Genomic DNA, 18,783 nt, shown 5'->3' with positions numbered 1-18,783 from the left:
AGTGTTTTCCAGAGAGGTTAGTGAAGAATGTAAAGTAGTTATCTTAGAATACACAAAGTCATGAACTGATTGTGTTTACCTTGTCAATGTGTCCCAGCCTGCTCCTATCCTTTACAGCATTCCAGTTTAGGTTTCTTACCTGTAAGAGGAGTTGTGTAGTTAATTCCCTACAGGGTCATTTCATGTGAGTCCTATTTTGAATACAGGGTCTTTGATGAAAAAACAATAACCCACAATCAGTATTTCAAACCCACATGCTTAAAAGTAGAACACGTATGAGGAAAATTGGGGTGGTGGTGTTTGCTATTCAGCTTTATCTGAGTTTGTCAGAGATATAGGCAGTAGGTCTTCCTGAAATAAAGTTTCCTGTTTCAGGAATGCCTTTTTTATTGTGTATTATTAGTGCAGCCCACTCACATTATTCTGTGTATTGTGGACAGTTCTTTGTACTTGAAAAAAAATTGGTTACCATTCATTTGTAATGGAGTTATAGGGCTTCATGTTCATTGTCTAACCATTGCCATTATTATATGAGAGCACTCATGTGTCAAAGTAATACAGTTGGTTTTTCAGTCCTCATAAAAAATAATGAAGGATATCAAAGTGTTCAATTTTTTTAACCCGGCAAAGAACCAGGGTATTTGTGGGACTGCCACTCTCTGAGACTATCTGCCTCCTACATTAGACTAGTTAGGGTGGGCATGTTCCGCATCTTGTCCATTTAGTATTGCCATCTAGTGAGACCCAGAAATTTTTTCTGTCAACTCTTGTCTACAGAGCTCCTTTCCCCCTTTTCAGCCTTCCGGAAAGCTGTAAAGGGCTGGCTTCTCCCCCAGGCATGGGGATAAGGTAAGGTTGGAACTCAAGGATTGTATGGATTGATGGTGCATCAGGCACCTGGTGTTCTTGTTTCCCCTTCCCTGATTTTTGGCTTTATTGCTGTGAGCTGCCCAGAGGGGTGTTTTAAAATATGGGCTTTCCTATAAGTCAAATCAATCAAGTCTGAGACACAGTAAAGCCACACAAGAAGCTTCATAATTCAACTAGAGTTTGTAACTTACTTTTAGAACAATTTTATATAGAATGGCAGTAGTGATGATTCCCAGAATTAGACACTTCTCTGGAAACCTGTCTTGATGATGAATACATGACTCAAATACTTATTGTCATAGGCCAGGATAAGGAGAATGGGAAACAGACAGTTAGTAAAAAAATCAAAACTTAAAGATTTAAAAAGTATGTATAATAATAAATATACCATTATAGGGAGAGTGAGGTACACAGGATTAAATAGCATAAAAGATACATCTAAGTTTAATTTTTTTTAAACAGCTAAAAGATAAAGTATATGTTAAAACAAAAGTCTAAAAAAATTGAGTGGGTAGAGTAAAAAAAGTTAGCATATGGCAAAATCACAACATAAAGCACTTTTAAATAATGAACTGTACATATTAAGTCTAGTTTATGATCAGGGGTAGATCAACATCTGATAGGTTTTAAGTACTGCTGCACAGAACCTGGCAACATTATATTTTGCAGCCAGATTAGTATCTGCAAGCATCAAGGTGGTCTAGAATTGTCCTATGTGTCCAGGGATGGATGGATGGATGGATGGATGGATGGATGGATGGATGGATGGATGGATTTATTTATTTATTTATTTATTTATTTATTTATTTATTTATTTATTTATTTATTTATTTCCTACCTTTGTTATATTTACAAATAACTCAACGCAGCAAACATATCTATCTACTTCCTGCTATTTTCCCCAGAACAACAACCCCTGTGATGTGGGTTGGCTGAAAGAGAATGACTGGACCAAAGTCACTTAGTTGGCTTCCATGGTTAAGACGGAACTTGAACTTATGGTCTCCCACTTTCTAGCCTGATGACTTAACTGCTAGACCAAATTGGCTTTCATGTAATATATATACAGTAATGGGAAGTTGACTACCAATGTCTTTGTAATATAGCATTGAAGAAGTACGTGCTCTACTGTTTCTGTGTGTCCATAGTCAAAGGGGCATTGTCTCTACCAGTAGGAAAACTTCCTGTATTGGCCCTTTAAGGGCAGCTGAGGGGAGGGCGAGACATTGTGCCAGAATAAAGGCCCTCCAGTGGTTAGGGATTTGAGGTTAGCTAAGTATGCATGGGGGAGACACAATGCTTGAGTTCACTGGCAATAAATGTTGGGGACCTGGCTGGATCCATCTGGCATTCTCTGTGTGCTGTTTAATGAGTGCTTTGGCTTGATCATATCCTATGATGAGTAAGAGACCTGGAGAGAAGCCCAGGGATGAGATTTTAGTTGCCGTTGCCTTTTTTCCATGTGGACTGAAAATCATCATTCATAATTAATGGGGCACGGCAAAGAGGAAGAAATAGCTAATAATTGAATATGGTCACCCACATCCTAGCCTCCACATCACCAACACTCTAATCTTCACTGTGTATACATTGTAGCTTATGCCTCCATCTTGTGTGGGTAGATTGAAGTATAGACTTCCTGCTGTATTGAATATCTGAGATATTTGACTTTGTACTTAACATTTCTGATAGTGATGAACTATCAGCAGAGGAGGTATTGGATTAGTCTATATTGATCTGAATGTATCTGTTTATATAGTAGGGGGCTGAAGTAGAGAAGAGAGTAGATATCAGACATGGTGGGAGAAGAACATGAGTGCAATTCCTAAGAATAAAAGAAATACTGATGGCTTATTGGGTTTCTCTTGGTGAATTAAGTCAATAACAAAACTTGTGAACAAAACTTGTGTTTGGGTGGAGGAAGATCCTTCATATTCCTCAAAACAAAACTGTTCTTGGCTCAAAATGTTAAATTCCTAGGTATATTTTTGTTTCTTCAACATCTTTTTTTTTGTTTACTTTTAAATTATCCTGTCATCCTCTTTATTTTATGCCAAAGCAGATGTTGGTAGCTCCTGTGCTTTCCCCAGTGCCTGAACTGAGGAAGTGGTGGATGTCTGTAACTGGTATATTTCAAGGTGGGATGGAGGACACGTGGGCTTGGCTGCTTGTTTTTGTTCTGTGCCTTTCATGGAATGCAGTGTGTTTGCCTTTCTTGGCCTGTGGTTTAAGCCTGCATTCCTGTGTATAGAGTCAGCATGGCGGCAGGCGGCGTGCTGTTCATGCCCTACAGCTACATGGTTTCAGCTCCACATCAAAGGTGTGTTCAGTGCGTAGCTTGTGCCATTCCTGGCCACACCTGGTGGCCTGCAGGCACGCAAGTAGGAGAGCTCAGAGATGCAATTGCAGACTGCGATGTTTAAACTCAGGCTTCTCCATACTTGTGAAATCAGAGGAGTTGAATTTACGTTAAACAACCAAAACAGGTCAAACTCGGCAGGAAGAAACAGTCTCTAAAGGACAGCCCAATATCACCTAACTACCTCTAGCGCAAAAAGAAATAGTGTTTCTTTAATAGACTAAGATCATTTGAGGAGACCAAGTCAGGTGCCTGCTGATGGGTTATCTACTACATTTCTCAAATGGTACTCTGTGCAAAATGATGTTGAAATAGGATACATTCTGACAGTAGGAGTATTTTGCATATGAAGAAAATGACATAATTCCTTGCTTCAGATGTTTGGGTCTTGTCAGGCTACATAATAGAAGAAGATCATGACAGCCCATGGAGCTGTTTGGGGAATGGGAGAGGGGGTTGTCTTTTCCTGAAATGTTATTCTCAGTTAAGTTTCTTTCATTATATTTTTGTTTTAATAGATTGATATACCAAACATGATTTACTGTACTTAAAATCAAATACATTATCTAAAATTAAACATATGCATTTTAACATTTTGGAAGTGCTTGCTTTCTCTGAAAAGGTGGCCACGTTCTTCTCTTAACAAGGGCCTTCTTGTATTTGGTATAGAATGGTAGACCACATAACTGTGATCAAAATTAATATCTGTGTCAAGATCCACAGAGATTGTAACCTAATCATTTCTACTAACATCCACGAGTGTTAATTGCGCCACAGGTGAATTTAAAGTGACGGAAGTTAGGATCATTGTGCAATATAAATAGCTTGTGTGGGATTATAATGTAATTTGATATAAGAAATATTTCGGAAGCTGTATCTAGAACTGTGTGTAAGTTGCCGGCTGGTTAATACCCAAAAAAGTGGATCCAGGGTTTCTACTGGGATTGTAAGACTTCTGGATATACTTGTAGACCAGGGGTGTCAAACTCATGTCATCACAGCATCGTCATGTGATGTATTGAGGCTGAAGTGGGGCCAGCACATGACGCAAGTAAGCCATGGACCGCAACTTTCACACCCCTGTTGTAGACTGTGTTTTAATGCATAACAAAGTAAAATGGTATCTGTGTGTTCTCTGTTCTCCTTGACACTATGTGTCTTGCTTGGGATAATGATGAATTATGCAGAAATTCATGAAACCATCTTTTTAGGTTGATTTATTAATAATGAGTAGCTGGGGGCTTGATCTATTTAAAACTGCCTTCATACGTATGAATCCATGTGACAATAGCATTGCTTTTTTGCTAGTACTAAAGCACCCTCTCCTGGGGAAAATTAATATGACAGATCTATTTCATTGCCAGAACAAATTGGTTAAAATGGGATCAAACTACATATCATGGATGCTTCTGTGTCTTTTGAAAATCTCTGTGCTTCTGTGTCTTTTGAAAAACTCTTTGTCTATGTGTGCTTCTGTGTCTTTTGAAAATCTCTGCAAAATTACCATTGAAACTGCCATCAGGCCACATAGCACCCTCCGGGTCATCATAGATAAACAATGATCTTTTTTCTGTTAAAGATATTTATGGTCTTCTGTTTCTTATTGCTGCCTCAAATACTGCTTTTAAGTTTAAAGAATAGTTGGAAATAGGCAGGCAGTTGCCTGCAATTCTATTGCTAGCGTAAGTATTGGAATTAGAGTGTAAGTGCTATTATCACGTCTTGCTTTATAAAATATGTTCAGAATTCACAGGACTATTTTGTATTGCCTTATGTCAATTTTGTGCCAACATATAAGTAATCAATTTCTTTTTTCTTCTTCTAGGCTGTGAGTTGTCTGTGTGAAGACCGCTACTAAAACCAGTAAGTACAGACTAATTTACTTACTCAACAATTTCAGTGAATATTAAATTTATCTGGTTGTCGTTTTTGTATGTTATGCAGCATTATTACTGTCAAAATTGTCTCTTAAGAAATTTTTTCAGGAGTAGAGAACCATTTACCCAGTTATCACATAAATGTAAAGAGAGTTTGTTTTGCCAAATTATGTGACTAAAACTTTGACATAGATTTGGGATTTAAGCCATTTTGGGGATTAATTAGTGATAGAGCAGTGTTTCTTCTCTTGGCAACTTTAAGACATGTGATATCAATTCCCAGAATTCCCCAACCAGCATGCAATCAAATGAAAGAAAATGGAATCATGGATTGCATGGGAATTGAACTTTTGAGGGTTCCTTGCTCTAACATAGTTTTTCTTAACCTTAGCAACTGTAAGATATGTGGACTTCAACGGATACTTGCCAACTTACTTTATAGGAATATCTTATGCTTTGAAAAATATTGTGAATAAGTTGAACTTTTGCTTCTCAAGCTGGCCATAATTAAATTGGGTAACATCTTTTACAAACAGATTGCCTCTGTTTGTAACTAGTTAGCCAGCTGTATAACTTCCTGTTGTTGCATGTTTCCCCCCCATAATTCTGCAGCAACACGATGAATCTTTTTTTAGAGGCACATGTTGTTTTTGGAAACAGAGTGCATGTGCTTGCACATGTGTTCTTAGCATTTGTAAAGGACTTCAGGATGGAGAGTGCTGAAGAAAAACAATAATTCTTAGGGAAATAAAATGTTTCTTAGAAATGGGAAGAACCAAAGATGGAACACAAAAGAGTTGCCCAGAATCACTTTCAGTGGAAAGATGGGCCGCATATAAATTTAACAAATAAATAAATACAGTCAGTTCAGAAATGCTTTTAAAAGAATCTTCATTTCCAAGCAGCTTTGTGTAAGTTACATATAGTTTAAAACAATTAAAAACAAAACCACTAAAATTTATTCAAGAGAAATAGGCTATAAAAGGAAGCTAAGATTCTTGCCAGTGGCATGGTCATCAAGCTTCAGGTGTACCTGGATTTTTTTTTAAAAAAATGGATAATTTCAGAGTTCCAATAATACCATGTTGAATTGTAGTTTGCGGGTTCTGTTTAGTTCTCTTAGAAAATGTGAATGAGAGTAGTTCTAATTCCTGCAAGTTATTATAATTCTTTATGTGTGAGGCTGACTAGTAACTCATGTAGAATTTCATTTCTCAAGTTTCAGGAGCCTTCAGCCAGATGCTGTTGGATGCAGTTAGGAGACTACTTTTGAAGTCATGTGGACAAACATGTTTGGACAGGACATTACTTTAGGTCTGTAAATATCTTTATTTTATAAGAGGCCTATTCAGGGATTTTATAACTTTTTGTACTGATCTTACAGTTGTACCCCAAAAGCTTTATTTTGGATGGGATTGGTAAAGGTAGAACTAAAGCAAAAAAATGTTTAATATAACAAGCAAGATCAGTTCAATGAAATGATAGATAAGCAAATTCTAGGAAGTTAATGAGGGTTTATTACTCCAGCTCTCAGTAAACATAGATCAGATTTTTGTGGTACAGTAGAGCAGTTTAAAGGGATTAATACCAAACTTAAAAAGGTAATAAACATCAAAGATTGCTAGTGAATAGGGCCTTTGAGGTTTTTTGTTGTTCCTATTGTTGATTTAAATCCAGTAACTTGCGAATCCCTTTGCTAAGTGAGACACACATTTTATATATGCATAACTTCCAGCATTTGTTGCTATGTAATCCAGAACTTTCTTTCCATTAATGCTATTCTCCCAGTGCAATTCCTTAATGGAATAATTCACCTCATAGTAGTTCCAACATGTAACAGTTTTTATATATGCTGCCCTTAGCATAAAACACACTAGGTAGATATAAATTATGAAATTGTTAAAACATCAAGGGGTGGCGATAATGCTGCAATTCCCTGAACCATATATTTTCCCCAAGGTGAATTTACATGTCCCTGCCCTAATTTATTTCCCATATGCTTTTAGATTATATACTATTCTGTACTGTGTTTCCACTTGTATATTATAGATACCTGGCCTTTGGCTCCTTTTAAAAGAAAGACACAACAAATCTCAAAGATATTTGGCATTTAATGCAAAGTTTTGTCCTGAGTTATTATTTTTAGGGGAAAACCATTCATGTTTCTGTTGAATCAATGTACTTGTTTTTAGTAGGTCGTTCAGTTTTTCCCCACTGACAAATTTGTGATACTCATTTGAGTCATCAGAAAAGGATGCTGTACAGATGCAGTTATGTATAAGTAAGATGAACAAATATTTTTGCCCATGGGCACCAAGCCTATGGAAAAACCATATAAAGTGGACTGTGAATTATGATCTATTTAATGAAAACAAATTGTTTTCTAAGAAGCTATTCCCAGAGAAAATTAGAGATTTTGAATTCCTTAGTTTTAATAGCTTAATGTCATTTTACTTTTTATTTTTCTATATCTAGATTTTTTTTATTGTGGCTACATTTTTTATTTTTTCCATTTTATTAAGTTTGGGTGTTTGAGAGCATTTGAAATAAGACAACAGGTGGTGAGTTAGAGGACAGTGTCTAATCAAGAAGTAGTGACTTAATATCCTTCCCCCCCTCCAGTTTCTTACCATTTTAATTATTTGAATTAAATGATAATATGTTTCTGCATTTCAGATTTATTTTTAAATCAATGTATCCAAAATATTTATGATTAAAATGTCTAAATTGTTTAATGGGGCAAAAAATTTAACTTTTTCCTGTTTCTCCAGCCAAGTATTTAATTTAAAATATCCTGAGCTTTTTGGGTTTTTATATAAACCCAATTATTTATGGAAGTATCCAACAGCGCTCAAAGTTACTTGACGGAGAGATGGGTAGCATAAATTTAATAAATAAATTTTAAAAAATTAGAGGGGTTAATTTGTTTTTGTGTTGATTATTTTTTATCTTATTTCTTTTTATTTTGACTGATGCTTTTATTAAACTAGCTAGTGATTCAATTGGAAGGAAAATAATCCCTTTCTTTATTCCCCTAAACAGACTAAACTTTTTGATGACATGTTATTTCCCTAAAGAATGGCTTTTGATCTGCTTATATTTGAATTAAGTACACTCATAAAGGATTTTCAGAACGTAGCTTTTTATAGCAATAACATCAGCTTAAGTAATCAAAAGCTTTGAAAGCATACAGTACTGACAAAAGTACAAACATTTTCTTTTGACTACAAAAGTAAATTGTATTTAATGTTATTTTTGCAAACATATGATGAATCCTGACATGACCTTTATATATAATTTGTGATTATTCTCTTTGCATTATAAAGTCATTTCCATTTTAGTTCAAAAGACTATTTTTTTCTAGTTTAATAAGACTGTTGACATATATAGGAATTATACCAGGGATGGCTTTTTGGTACATCTCTGCTGAGCTGTAAAATTAATTGGCAGTACTTCAATTGGCAGATATCAAGGACTGGCTTAAATTATTGAACAAACAATAAGCAAACAAATACACCTTAGTTAAAAGAAAATAAAGACCACTTCTCGGTGAAATAAATCCCCTATTTATCACATACTTTATGATATAGGGTAGTCCTTCAGCAATCTGATTTAAATTAGCAGAATGGGAAAAATGGCTATGTTGCTATTTTGCTTAGTTTAAATGATAAGAATGATAAGATAGTAATGGAACCTTGCAGAATAACCAAGATGGTATTTCTTTTCTTCTAGAACCAATTTAAGTAGGATTAAAACTATTGCATGAAATTTAAAGATAAAAGAAAAACCAAATACCATGCTAAATGCATTAATTGACCAATCATTTTGTTATTTGTACAATAAAAATATACAACTAGTCCTACTGTCAACCTATGATTGATAGGCTGGGAAATCCACCAGCTATTAGAAGAAGCTCCACTGGGCAGTGCAGAGATAATGGTGATAAGTAATAAAACATTACTGGAAATCATCTCTTGGAGCACAGATTTGATAATAAACTTCAAAACACTGGCTTTTGCTTGGGATTTTCCTACCTGTTGCATTTATTTTGTTTTCAGAGATTTCCATAAGATATCAAGGAGTTAATAATAATTATCATAAAATGTCTTTTCACAGTGTTTTTTAAGACGTGCTAATAAATAATTAGGAATTATTTGTATTCTATTAATCTTGCGGGCTATTCACAGCATGTACAGAAAATCCTGGCTGATATAAATGAAGATTCAGAGAAGGAATTAACCAGGATAGGTCTTATACTTGCTTTCCTCCTCATACGTAAGATAGATATCTTGTTTCATTAAAAAAAATACTCAGAAAGTTTTTCTTTACTTGTATGGAATTGCAAAACAGAACGAGTCCTTTTTTGAGCTGCTTTTCCCCCAGCTGTGCTATTGTAAGATTGTTTATTCTGTACTCATTGAGGCCCAAAGAAAACACTGTAGTAAGGAAAGGGGCCAACAAACTTGTTGGGGCAAGGCCAATAGCAGGGCATCCATAAGACTTGTTTCAGCAGCTTTCTAGCCCAATACAAGCCTTGCTGACTTCCTGTTCTATTAATCTTGAAGCTTTAGATCTTTCTAGTTAATCTTTCCTGTCTCATTTGCAAATTAACCATGTTTAAGTTTGGACCAAATGTAATTGATAAATATTTTTTGTAATACAAAGTATGGCAGGTCTAAGCTACTATTTGTGCGGATTGCTTTCTAGGCCTTCGGATATTCAGCATGGAAGATGGGAGGATTGTACCTCAGAATCTCATTTTAAAAAAAAACAGGAAATGGCATCACGTGGTCTTTGATGGGAAACCAGCCTTTAAAACTTGGTCCATATTGTATACAATAACATGCTTTAACACTAGCACACTGTACAACCCCCCCCCCCAAAAAAAAAAGAAATAAAAAAGTTTGAAAATGAAATCTTTACTTAGGCATCTCAGAATAGAATTTTCCTTTCTCCTCTTGTGGATATGAAAGCTTATTTTCCACTGGTCATATGCATGACTGGATATAATTTGGTCTTAATCACAGCTTAATTTTTAAAAGATATTTCCTTATTTTCCACTTGTAACAAACAGTAATGTTTGCAAACTGAAAGAGCCCCTAGAGTCCTATTTGGATCACAGAATATTTCCAATTATGGATAAAGTACTTTAGATCAGAAGGTGTTCTGCAACTTCATGATTGGGAGTACTTTAAACGACATAAGTTGCAGGTTCCTCAAGCTGAAACATTTGAAGTAGAGGAGGTATTCATCATAAGCTGATTGTCTCCCCCCCCCCCAAACTCTTAGATCCTTGGATTGAGTGCCTTTTTCAGACTTCAGATCAGAACCCAGATTGGTAGGTATTCTGTATATCCATTACATAGCTATGAGCATTGCCTTTAAGTCTCATGTCGCCTGAGGACTGCACCTCTCTACATAAGATTCCATTTCAGTTATTTCTTCAAGGAGGCTTGTTCCTGATATGTGCAAGATGAACCAAAGAGGCTATGTTATGCTAGATCAGAGTAGTTGTTCAGCTAACTCAGAGCCGTCTTGTCTCCAATATTATCTGAACTAATTTCAGCTATTCCAGTACTGTATTTCCTGTCACGGGTGACTGATCCTTTAAACTGGTGAGTGCGTCATAGACTAAAAGTATGTGATCTTATTACTGAACCAGGATCCTTCCTACTAGCAAAATATTGACATAGAGAAAGGCTTTCTCAAGACAGGATTCAGATACCAAGGGTCATCACTTTTGTGACTCCCATAATGAAAATTGTTGCTAAGTGTTAATCTTTAATCTGTTTTAGGAAAATTATAGATATGACAGGTTTTCTCAATGATATTTTAAAGAGTGAAGTTATAAGCATTTTAATTCTATGAAATTTCTAACAACTGATGAATAAAATAAAATCTTTTGTTTTTTAGATAGTGGAATTAAAAGATGGGAGAAATAGCCCAAAGATTTTGCATTCTTCTGGAATTTTTATGGATCATTAGCTTACTCGTTCTCTCTCAGAGATTGCTGCTATTCCCTATGATTATATGGTTACAGTAAACTATTGTTTCTAATATACAGTAGCATACCTTGATTTATATGGTAGGATATTTATTGAATCATGGACAGAAGAAATAATATGGCTTCATTCACATTTCTGTTTAATTTGGAAGAGTCTGGGTGCTACACAGAGTGAAATTTCTTGGAGATTCTGTGTTCCTCCCTATATCCTTCTTTACCTCTTGGTCTGCTTTAACCAAGCATTGCAACATGCTAGTTCTTGAGGATGGCAAAGCCCCTTATGAGTACTAGATCTTATTGCATTGTTGGCTCAAGGACATGCATTCCTTGTACAGGAGGAAATAGACAAGAAACTGCTTGCTTGCAAAGAAGATAAGCTCCATTCAGCAAAGTGTTGTCTGATTTACTATATTTCTTTTTTCCTCCCAGCCTCTTCTGACCTTACTGATCTTTGCTATGAGCATTCCTTGTCAGTTTCTTACAGTGCTTTGCATTGTTTTTACAAGATAGGTATGTCAATCTTATTCATCACATTTATGCTATTAATTTCTACCTTTGTATGAACTGAAATAAGTGATTTCTGCTTGCAGTTGTTGTCGATAGACAATTCTGTATTGATCCTGGATGATGATAGCACACACACTAGCATACTATGTACCCTTTAAATGCAATATACATATATTGTATATAGTGATAGAGATAGGCTACTGCACCCATGAATACTCTGGGGAGATTATCATGGCCATACTGGTTTGAGGCCAGCCTGCCTGGTTTCCAAAAGGAGTTAGACACACCTCATCTTTGCTGACAAGTTTGTTATGCCATCTGGTAATACAGTAACTTAAACTCTGTCTTTGCTATATCACAGATAATGAAAGCCTAATTTAGCAGATCATATAAGCCTTAGCTATTTCTCTATCCCTATTAAAAACTGCACAGAATGTCTGGTATATATAGTTATGCAGTGTGTGTGTGTGTGTGTGTGTGTGTGTGTGTGTGTATGTATGTACAGTATATGTATATATATAAGATTTTTTTGGGAGGAACGGTGAGATTGATTTATCATTTGTGGATGAACTGTATTGCTGTGTAGGTGAAGCCTATCCTGCTGTATGTTTTCTGCTTTTTAAATGTTTGCTATATGATAGTATTTATTTTTAGTGTATTTTATGGATGCAGGACTATTTTTATTATATTTGTTGGTCACTACTCTGATGTCTATTGTATGAATAGCCAAGTTTAGTTTTAGAAATGCTTGCATTTTCCATTTAGGATCTGTCTTTGGCTTTGCCCTTGGCTTTTGAGGAAGCATTAATAGCGGATGTTTCTTTGGGCTGTTTGTGTCCTTCTCTCATTCAAATATAATTTGCCTTTAATTAATTCAAGCACACAACTATTCCAGCTTGCCTTATACTTCATATCTGCAGTTTATTCTCTGTTGTCATCGTTGGATCTGACAGCATTAGATCAATAGCTCCTGTCTAGTTTGCCACTGTTGCAAACTAGATGTTTTTGGCCTTTCCTAAAGAGCCCAATCAATATTTTGCTCCAAGGTTTGTTCTCATATGCTATATATAATCTGGACACATGCCGTGTGTGTGTGTGTGTGTGTGTGTGTGAGAGAGAGAGAGAGAGAGAGAGAAAGAGAGAGAGAGAATGAGAATGAGAATGAGTATATCACATGCACTGAGAGGAAGAACCTGCTTTTGCTCTCACTAGCTGGGCTGACACCGCTGTGTTTTTTCTTCTGCTCTTTCTTTATATGCAATTACTATTCCCACACTCTGGCCTGCTTCTTTCCTCTGTTCTCGGATTATATGGCTATTGTGAGTCAGCAGATTTTTGATTGTCTCGTGAAAACATACTTGGCTTTTGGGAGCATCTATGATTCTTTTTTTGTAATTTCTGCTATTGGCAGGTGACCTGTGGTGAAAACCAAGCAAGAAGGACAATGACAAGCACAGTACCTTCTAAGAAGCCTTACCGTAAGGCTCCACCACAACATCGTGAGATTCATCATGAGCTGCCCATTCTGTGTGATGAATATGATGGTGTGATTTTGGCAGAGCAGAATCAGGTAACTGAAATCAAGACACTTAAGGATCTGGTGTATCTGCAGAAGGGGTTCAGCTGTATCAGGACAGATAACCTTAAACAGCAGGTGGATGGGTATGATGAGGTTTGCAATGTTAACTTTCCTTCCTTATCTTTGGAGTCAAGTAGTGACAAGAAAGTAGCAAGATGCGAAGCAGAGCTAAATCTGAAGAGTTTGAATCTATCTTCTGCCGTACTTCCCAGCTGGAAAGTAGAGAAACAGAGTATGAAGTACTCTCAGTATCCTAGTCAAAGGTGGCTCAGTAAGTTCATGAGCCAGAGTGTGGAGACGTTAATGGCTTCTGGAGATGAAGGCCAAAAGCCAATCTGCTCCTTCAAAAGTAGAAGTTCTCTTATGTTCAAAGAACCTGCTGAGGTATTGGCACCAAGGAAATTCCGTATTCCAACCACTCACCTACCTCTCAAAGGCATTTTGAAACAGACAAAGATGCTGAACATGCAGCCTCAAAGCTTGGGAATATCCAACCCAGGAGAAACCCTGACCCAAAGCCACCAATCACAACAGTATTATGACCCTCAACCTTGCGTCAAGAGACATGACAGGCAAGCATCAGAATGTCACAATGCTAGCTCTTCAGAGTTTGTTCAACGAAAAGACAAAAAAAGACAGGAGAAGCTCCAGTTCTCAAAGTTCCTGGATGAGATCACCCACAGAGTCCTGAGTCCTGTCTATTTGCATTCTTTGGATGAAGATAGTGAAGAAGAAAAAGTCCAGAAGTCTTTCACAGTTTCCAAATGTGCCACACGAAAAGGGCAGAAGAAAAGCCTGCTTGAGGGCACTAACCAGTTTGCTAAGAAAAGCCCTTGTCTAGTTAAGAGAAGAGAAGAATGGAGGCGAGAGGGCCTTGAAATAATATTCTGCCATAGGAAGACTTCCGGGGAGATGGACAGGACATCTAGACAAAGGAGAAAGCTTGCTCTAGTGAGGAAGGTCAGCACAGAGAAGCTTCAGTCTGTGGAGAAACAGGTGGTGGATTTGTGTCAATATCAGTTGCAGTACCTAGTGAAATTGAGTTGGCTAACATATATTTTAAGCAGCAGCATCTACCCTCATGGAAAATATCTTAGCCAGTGGGAGGGAAGGATACAAGGCAGGACCAAAAGGAATACTTAGTATGTACTTGCAATCCACCTGGCCACATGCCATTTTAGTGTGAGGTTACCTGGAGGAGAAAAAGAGCTCCTCTCCTCCCTTGTGTTGGAAAAAGGAGAATGGTAGTATGCCACTTAGAATTTCTCTTTCTTTCAGCTTAGCTGTCAATCAGGTAGGTGTTTAGAAAGAGGGGATAAGTAACCAATCTAGCACTTAAAATACATATCTGTTGTAGCAATAAGCATCCGAAGGGAACTTCTCCCTCGTTCCTCAGTTGAGGATTTAATATAAAGCTTTTTAGCCCTGTCTTCTGTGGAAAGAGATTATTATGTAATAAGGAAGCTCAGCCCATTAAATGGGAACCTTTCAAACATTCAGTTAATTTATATCCCTTTATATTCAAATTTAGATTGCTTTGGTTTGTTTCTTCAAGGTATTTTTTCCACACCTTTATTGCTGTGGTCAGTTTAGAGCACCTCTTTTGCATTAATTTGAACAGTAACACAATAAATCCTGCTGCTGTTGTTGGTTATCTGATTGCAAGATTTCAAAGTTGTAGCTTAAAAGACTAAATGCATCTGCTGTAATTTACTTACTGGGTCAGGCAGGCTAATAAATGCACATTTTCATCAAAGCATTGTTCTTAAGATCTTCCATTCCTCCAAGGAAAAGAATTCTTAAGTGAAATGCTTTAACACAGGGGTATCCAAACTTGGGAACTTTAAGACTTGTGAACTTCAACTCCCAGAATTCTGGGAGTTGAAGTTCACAAGTCTTAAAGTTTCCAAGTTTGGATACCCATGCTTTAACAGAAGATTCTGAAATTTCTGATTTAAAAAAATATTGGGTCTTCTAAATGATTGTTTTTCTTTTGTTTTCATGGTTTTGTCTGTCTGCTCTTCCTCTTTCTTGCTATCTGATTCAAATGCTGTGTGAAAGCAAAAAATAAAAAGTGTAGAATAGCTTGTTTGACAACTCTATATATGACAAATATGCGGAAAGTAGCAATGAGCAAGAAGAGAAGGAGCAATTATTCCAAAGGTGCTTTTTCAAAAGCAACTGGACTTTGTTTTTCCTTGAGGACATTTGGCTTCTCATCCAATATGCTTCTTCAGTTCTGAATGAATGGTGGAGGATGGAAAGATTTATATTTACATCCTCCACCATTCAGTCAGAATTGAAGAAACTTCTTAGGTTCCTTTTCAAGGAAAAACAAAGGAAGTCCTGTTGCTTTTTGAAAAGGCACATTTGGAACAATCAGCACCTGAATGACTGAGAATCTCCATAGACAAACGGAGCAATTGTAAACTATGATAGTTAAAAGTTAGGACCACTGAGGGTTTCTGATTCAAAGCTTCCCAAATCTCGAAATATAATTTTGAAGTAAAATTAAATGGAAATATTAAGCAATAGTAAATTTTGACACTTGACCGATTGAGGACATCTGGATTCAAATTCCTATCAAACCATAACATTTAGAGGTTGAATTTAGATGATTTCATTTCTGTTGGCTTAAAATATCCTAGTTTGTTGTGAGACTATCCTTTCTGTAAAATGGACTTGGTGAAGAATGTTCTAGGTCCTTAATAGCAATATCATTTATCTTAATTTTTTATTGATGTGATTGCTAGAGTAATTGATTTAACACTGATTTATGGCATTTTGCTAACATCCCAAAACAACATAGTGATACATTGAATGTCAAATAGTTTGTGTTGATAGAAGGGAATAAACAAATGTATGGAAAGGCTTAAATCAACCTGTGTTTTCACTGAAAGAATATATTTGCCATAAAACAAATCCTAAGTACTATTTGTGTAATAAGCCTTGTAATTGAGAGATCTGTTCAGAATACTCTTGTGTTCTTGATCCAAATTGTCCTCCCTTCATAACCACAGTTGTGGCCTAATGTAGGCAGTTTCTCAAATATATTTGTGGCTTACCAGAAATCTGATTTTCAGGTTGGTCTTGTCCTCTGATGTCTGCTTGCACAAGTCCCTGCAGTTTTTTTGGCATGATTTCAAATGTAGTTTGCCTAGGGTTGAGAGAGTGATTGGCCCAACTGAATTCAGGCAAGAGTAGAATGCATAGTCTCCTGGTTTCAAGACTTTGTAGTTTAATCACTATCCAAACTGGCCCTTTTTTCATTTAGTATGGTTTAGTTTGATAGCTAGTTCATACTTTTAATTAAATCTTGATTCTGTTTCCTTTTATTTTCTGTAGGAGTCCTTGACAGATGCAGAAAGGATAAAGTAAGTATCCTGGCCCTTTTTTGTTCCATAGTTGTTTGTACTACTTCTGGTTTCCAGTTGTATTATCGGTGCTTATTTCCCGATGTTGTGGAATTGTATTTTCCTCTGTTAATCTTTTAATATGCTTAAAAAGAACTAATGTATAACTTCTAAGATTGGTAAAAGTGATTGTTGTAGAGCTGATAATGGCTGAATTGAGCTTAAACTTCCAGGAATGCTCTTCACAGAAACCCAGCTGTAGAATTATTAAATGAAAGCTCCAGTGTTATCTTTGTCTTAGTGCTGCTGCAACAGCTTAGCTTAAGAACAATATCCATTCTAAGTTTCATCATCTATTTATGTGGCTTGAAAATATTACTTTATGTTGTTTTTGGAAAATTGAATGGGTAAAATGTTTGCAGATGATAAGCCTGTGAAGAACAACACTAACAGAATTATTGAATCTTTGGGAGAACGTCTACATAGATGTAAATGTATGGACATGGAACATCATCCTTTTGCATCAGCATTTCCAAAGCCAATATGTGAATATTTATCTAGAAATGTATTTGTGGATTTAGAAGTGGATAGATCTCTTAATATGAACATTGAAGTCAAGGTAAAAATGGGGTGGATATTTTCTTTCCTGCAGTGTTATTTGTTTTCCCTGGGAACTCATAAATTATTGAGTGTTTCGACTTCCAGTGGAGGATACCTGAGCTATTTAGCCCCATCTGGCTGCTGTGCTTAATCTAAAGGCTGTAAACTAAGAAGGAATTGCTTGTATAGATCGATGGCCTACTTTTTAGAATTAAACTCCCTGTGTATAGAATAGTAGAGAAATGATCAAGCATGGCATTTTCCTTCCCTGACCAGAGCAAGTTGTTCATATTTGCTGATGTTGGTGCCCAGATGGGCTTGCTCCTTAAAACAATCTTGTGGACATCTTCATTCTGTGCATTAGATTTACCTGATCTTGCATACTCTTTTTGATCCCAAATTTATTGCAAATTCCTTTCATCTTTTTTTCTGGTCTGACAACATGCTAGAAATTTTGAAAAACTATCTTCAGCACTACCCAAATAGCAATAGCGCTTAGCCTTATATATCACTCCTTAGTGTTTTACAGCCCTCTCTAAGAGATTTACAGAGTCATCATATTGCCCCCAACAATATGGGTCCTCATTTTACTGACACCTCGGAAGGATGGAATGCTAAGTCAGGCTTTATTTATTGTAGCAAATAAAACCAGTCACAAAAATCTGCCTAGAAAAGCAATTAGTGGAAACTACATACTTTTGTATTTCCCAAGCAATATTTTGGGATTTCCCTCCCTCCCTCCACCACTTTCTCTCTCTTATACACACAAACACTCGTACATCTTTAACGATCACAGACACGTCAATATAGTATTCCACTGACTACTTGCCTTCTGATTTTCTTAGATTAAATAAGCCTAATATCAGTACCTGGGAAATTTTGGGGCAAATAGTAAAGCAGGACATTTGTAATCATTTTAAAGACAACACTGCGCTTCCTGAGCCAAGCTTTTTATAAAAATAGGTCATGTGAGACAGACCTCATCTCCTTTGCAAGTCAATTATTTTAGCTATCCATGCTGTGGATATAGCCTGCCTCGATTCCAGAAAAGCTTTTGACAAGATTCCACATGGCATTCTCCTTGACAAGTATTAAAAGTATAATTTGGATAACACCACAGTAAGATTGGTCTACAGCAGAAGGCCAGCTGTGCTTAGGCAATCAGCACGAACGGTTCTACATCATGTTACAAAGCAGTAACTACTGGAATCTGTCTTACAGTCAGTATTATTTGGCATTTTTATAGAAATCTGGATAATGAGATTGATGGGCTGCTTACTAAATCTGTAGAGGACACAAAATTGGAAGATGTGGCTAAAATCCTAGGTGACAGAACAAGATTTCAGTCTAATTTGAACAAATTAGAAGGCTGGACTGAAAAGAAGCAAGTTGTTCTTCAAAAGGGAAAAATGTAAGTTGTTATATTTAGGGAGGAAAAATACATGGCACCCCTAAAAAATGAGTATTTTCGGCTTGAAAGCGCCATAATGGAGAATGACTTGTGTTTATTCATTGTCAACAAGCCAACATAAATTAGTGTGAAATAATTGTTAGAAGAGCATTATATCAAAGATGTGTGAAGCCCTTATTCCCCTCTATTACACACTGGTGAGTCCACATACATGATTTTGGAT

At 36.4% G+C, this 18,783-nt stretch overlaps 1 protein-coding gene across 7 annotated transcripts in view; it reads left to right on the top strand.

Moving 5' to 3' along the window:
- Window positions 1–18,783, top strand: part of TJAP1 (tight junction associated protein 1) — a 52,764-nt gene that overhangs the window by 20,435 nt on the left and 13,546 nt on the right. For 3 of the 7 annotated variants that reach the window (XM_014057097.2, XM_087717951.1, XM_087717953.1), the window contains exons 2-6: window positions 5,055–5,092; window positions 6,326–6,420; window positions 11,540–11,620; window positions 13,029–13,187; window positions 16,542–16,570. In XM_014057097.2, coding sequence (XP_013912572.2) covers window positions 13,062–13,187; window positions 16,542–16,570 — 155 coding nt within the window. In that variant the 5' untranslated portion in view covers window positions 5,055–5,092; window positions 6,326–6,420; window positions 11,540–11,620; window positions 13,029–13,061. The other 4 variants (XM_087717952.1, XM_087717954.1, XM_087717956.1 and 1 more) reach the window with 4 other exon arrangements.

Source organism: Thamnophis sirtalis, unplaced genomic scaffold, assembly GCF_051295495.1.
Source record: "Thamnophis sirtalis isolate CommonGarterSnake01/CBP01778 unplaced genomic scaffold, rThaSir2_p1.2 scaffold_6, whole genome shotgun sequence".
Lineage (NCBI taxonomy): Eukaryota > Metazoa > Chordata > Lepidosauria > Squamata > Natricidae > Thamnophis > Thamnophis sirtalis.
This window is presented reverse-complemented; position numbering and strand designations above follow the sequence as displayed.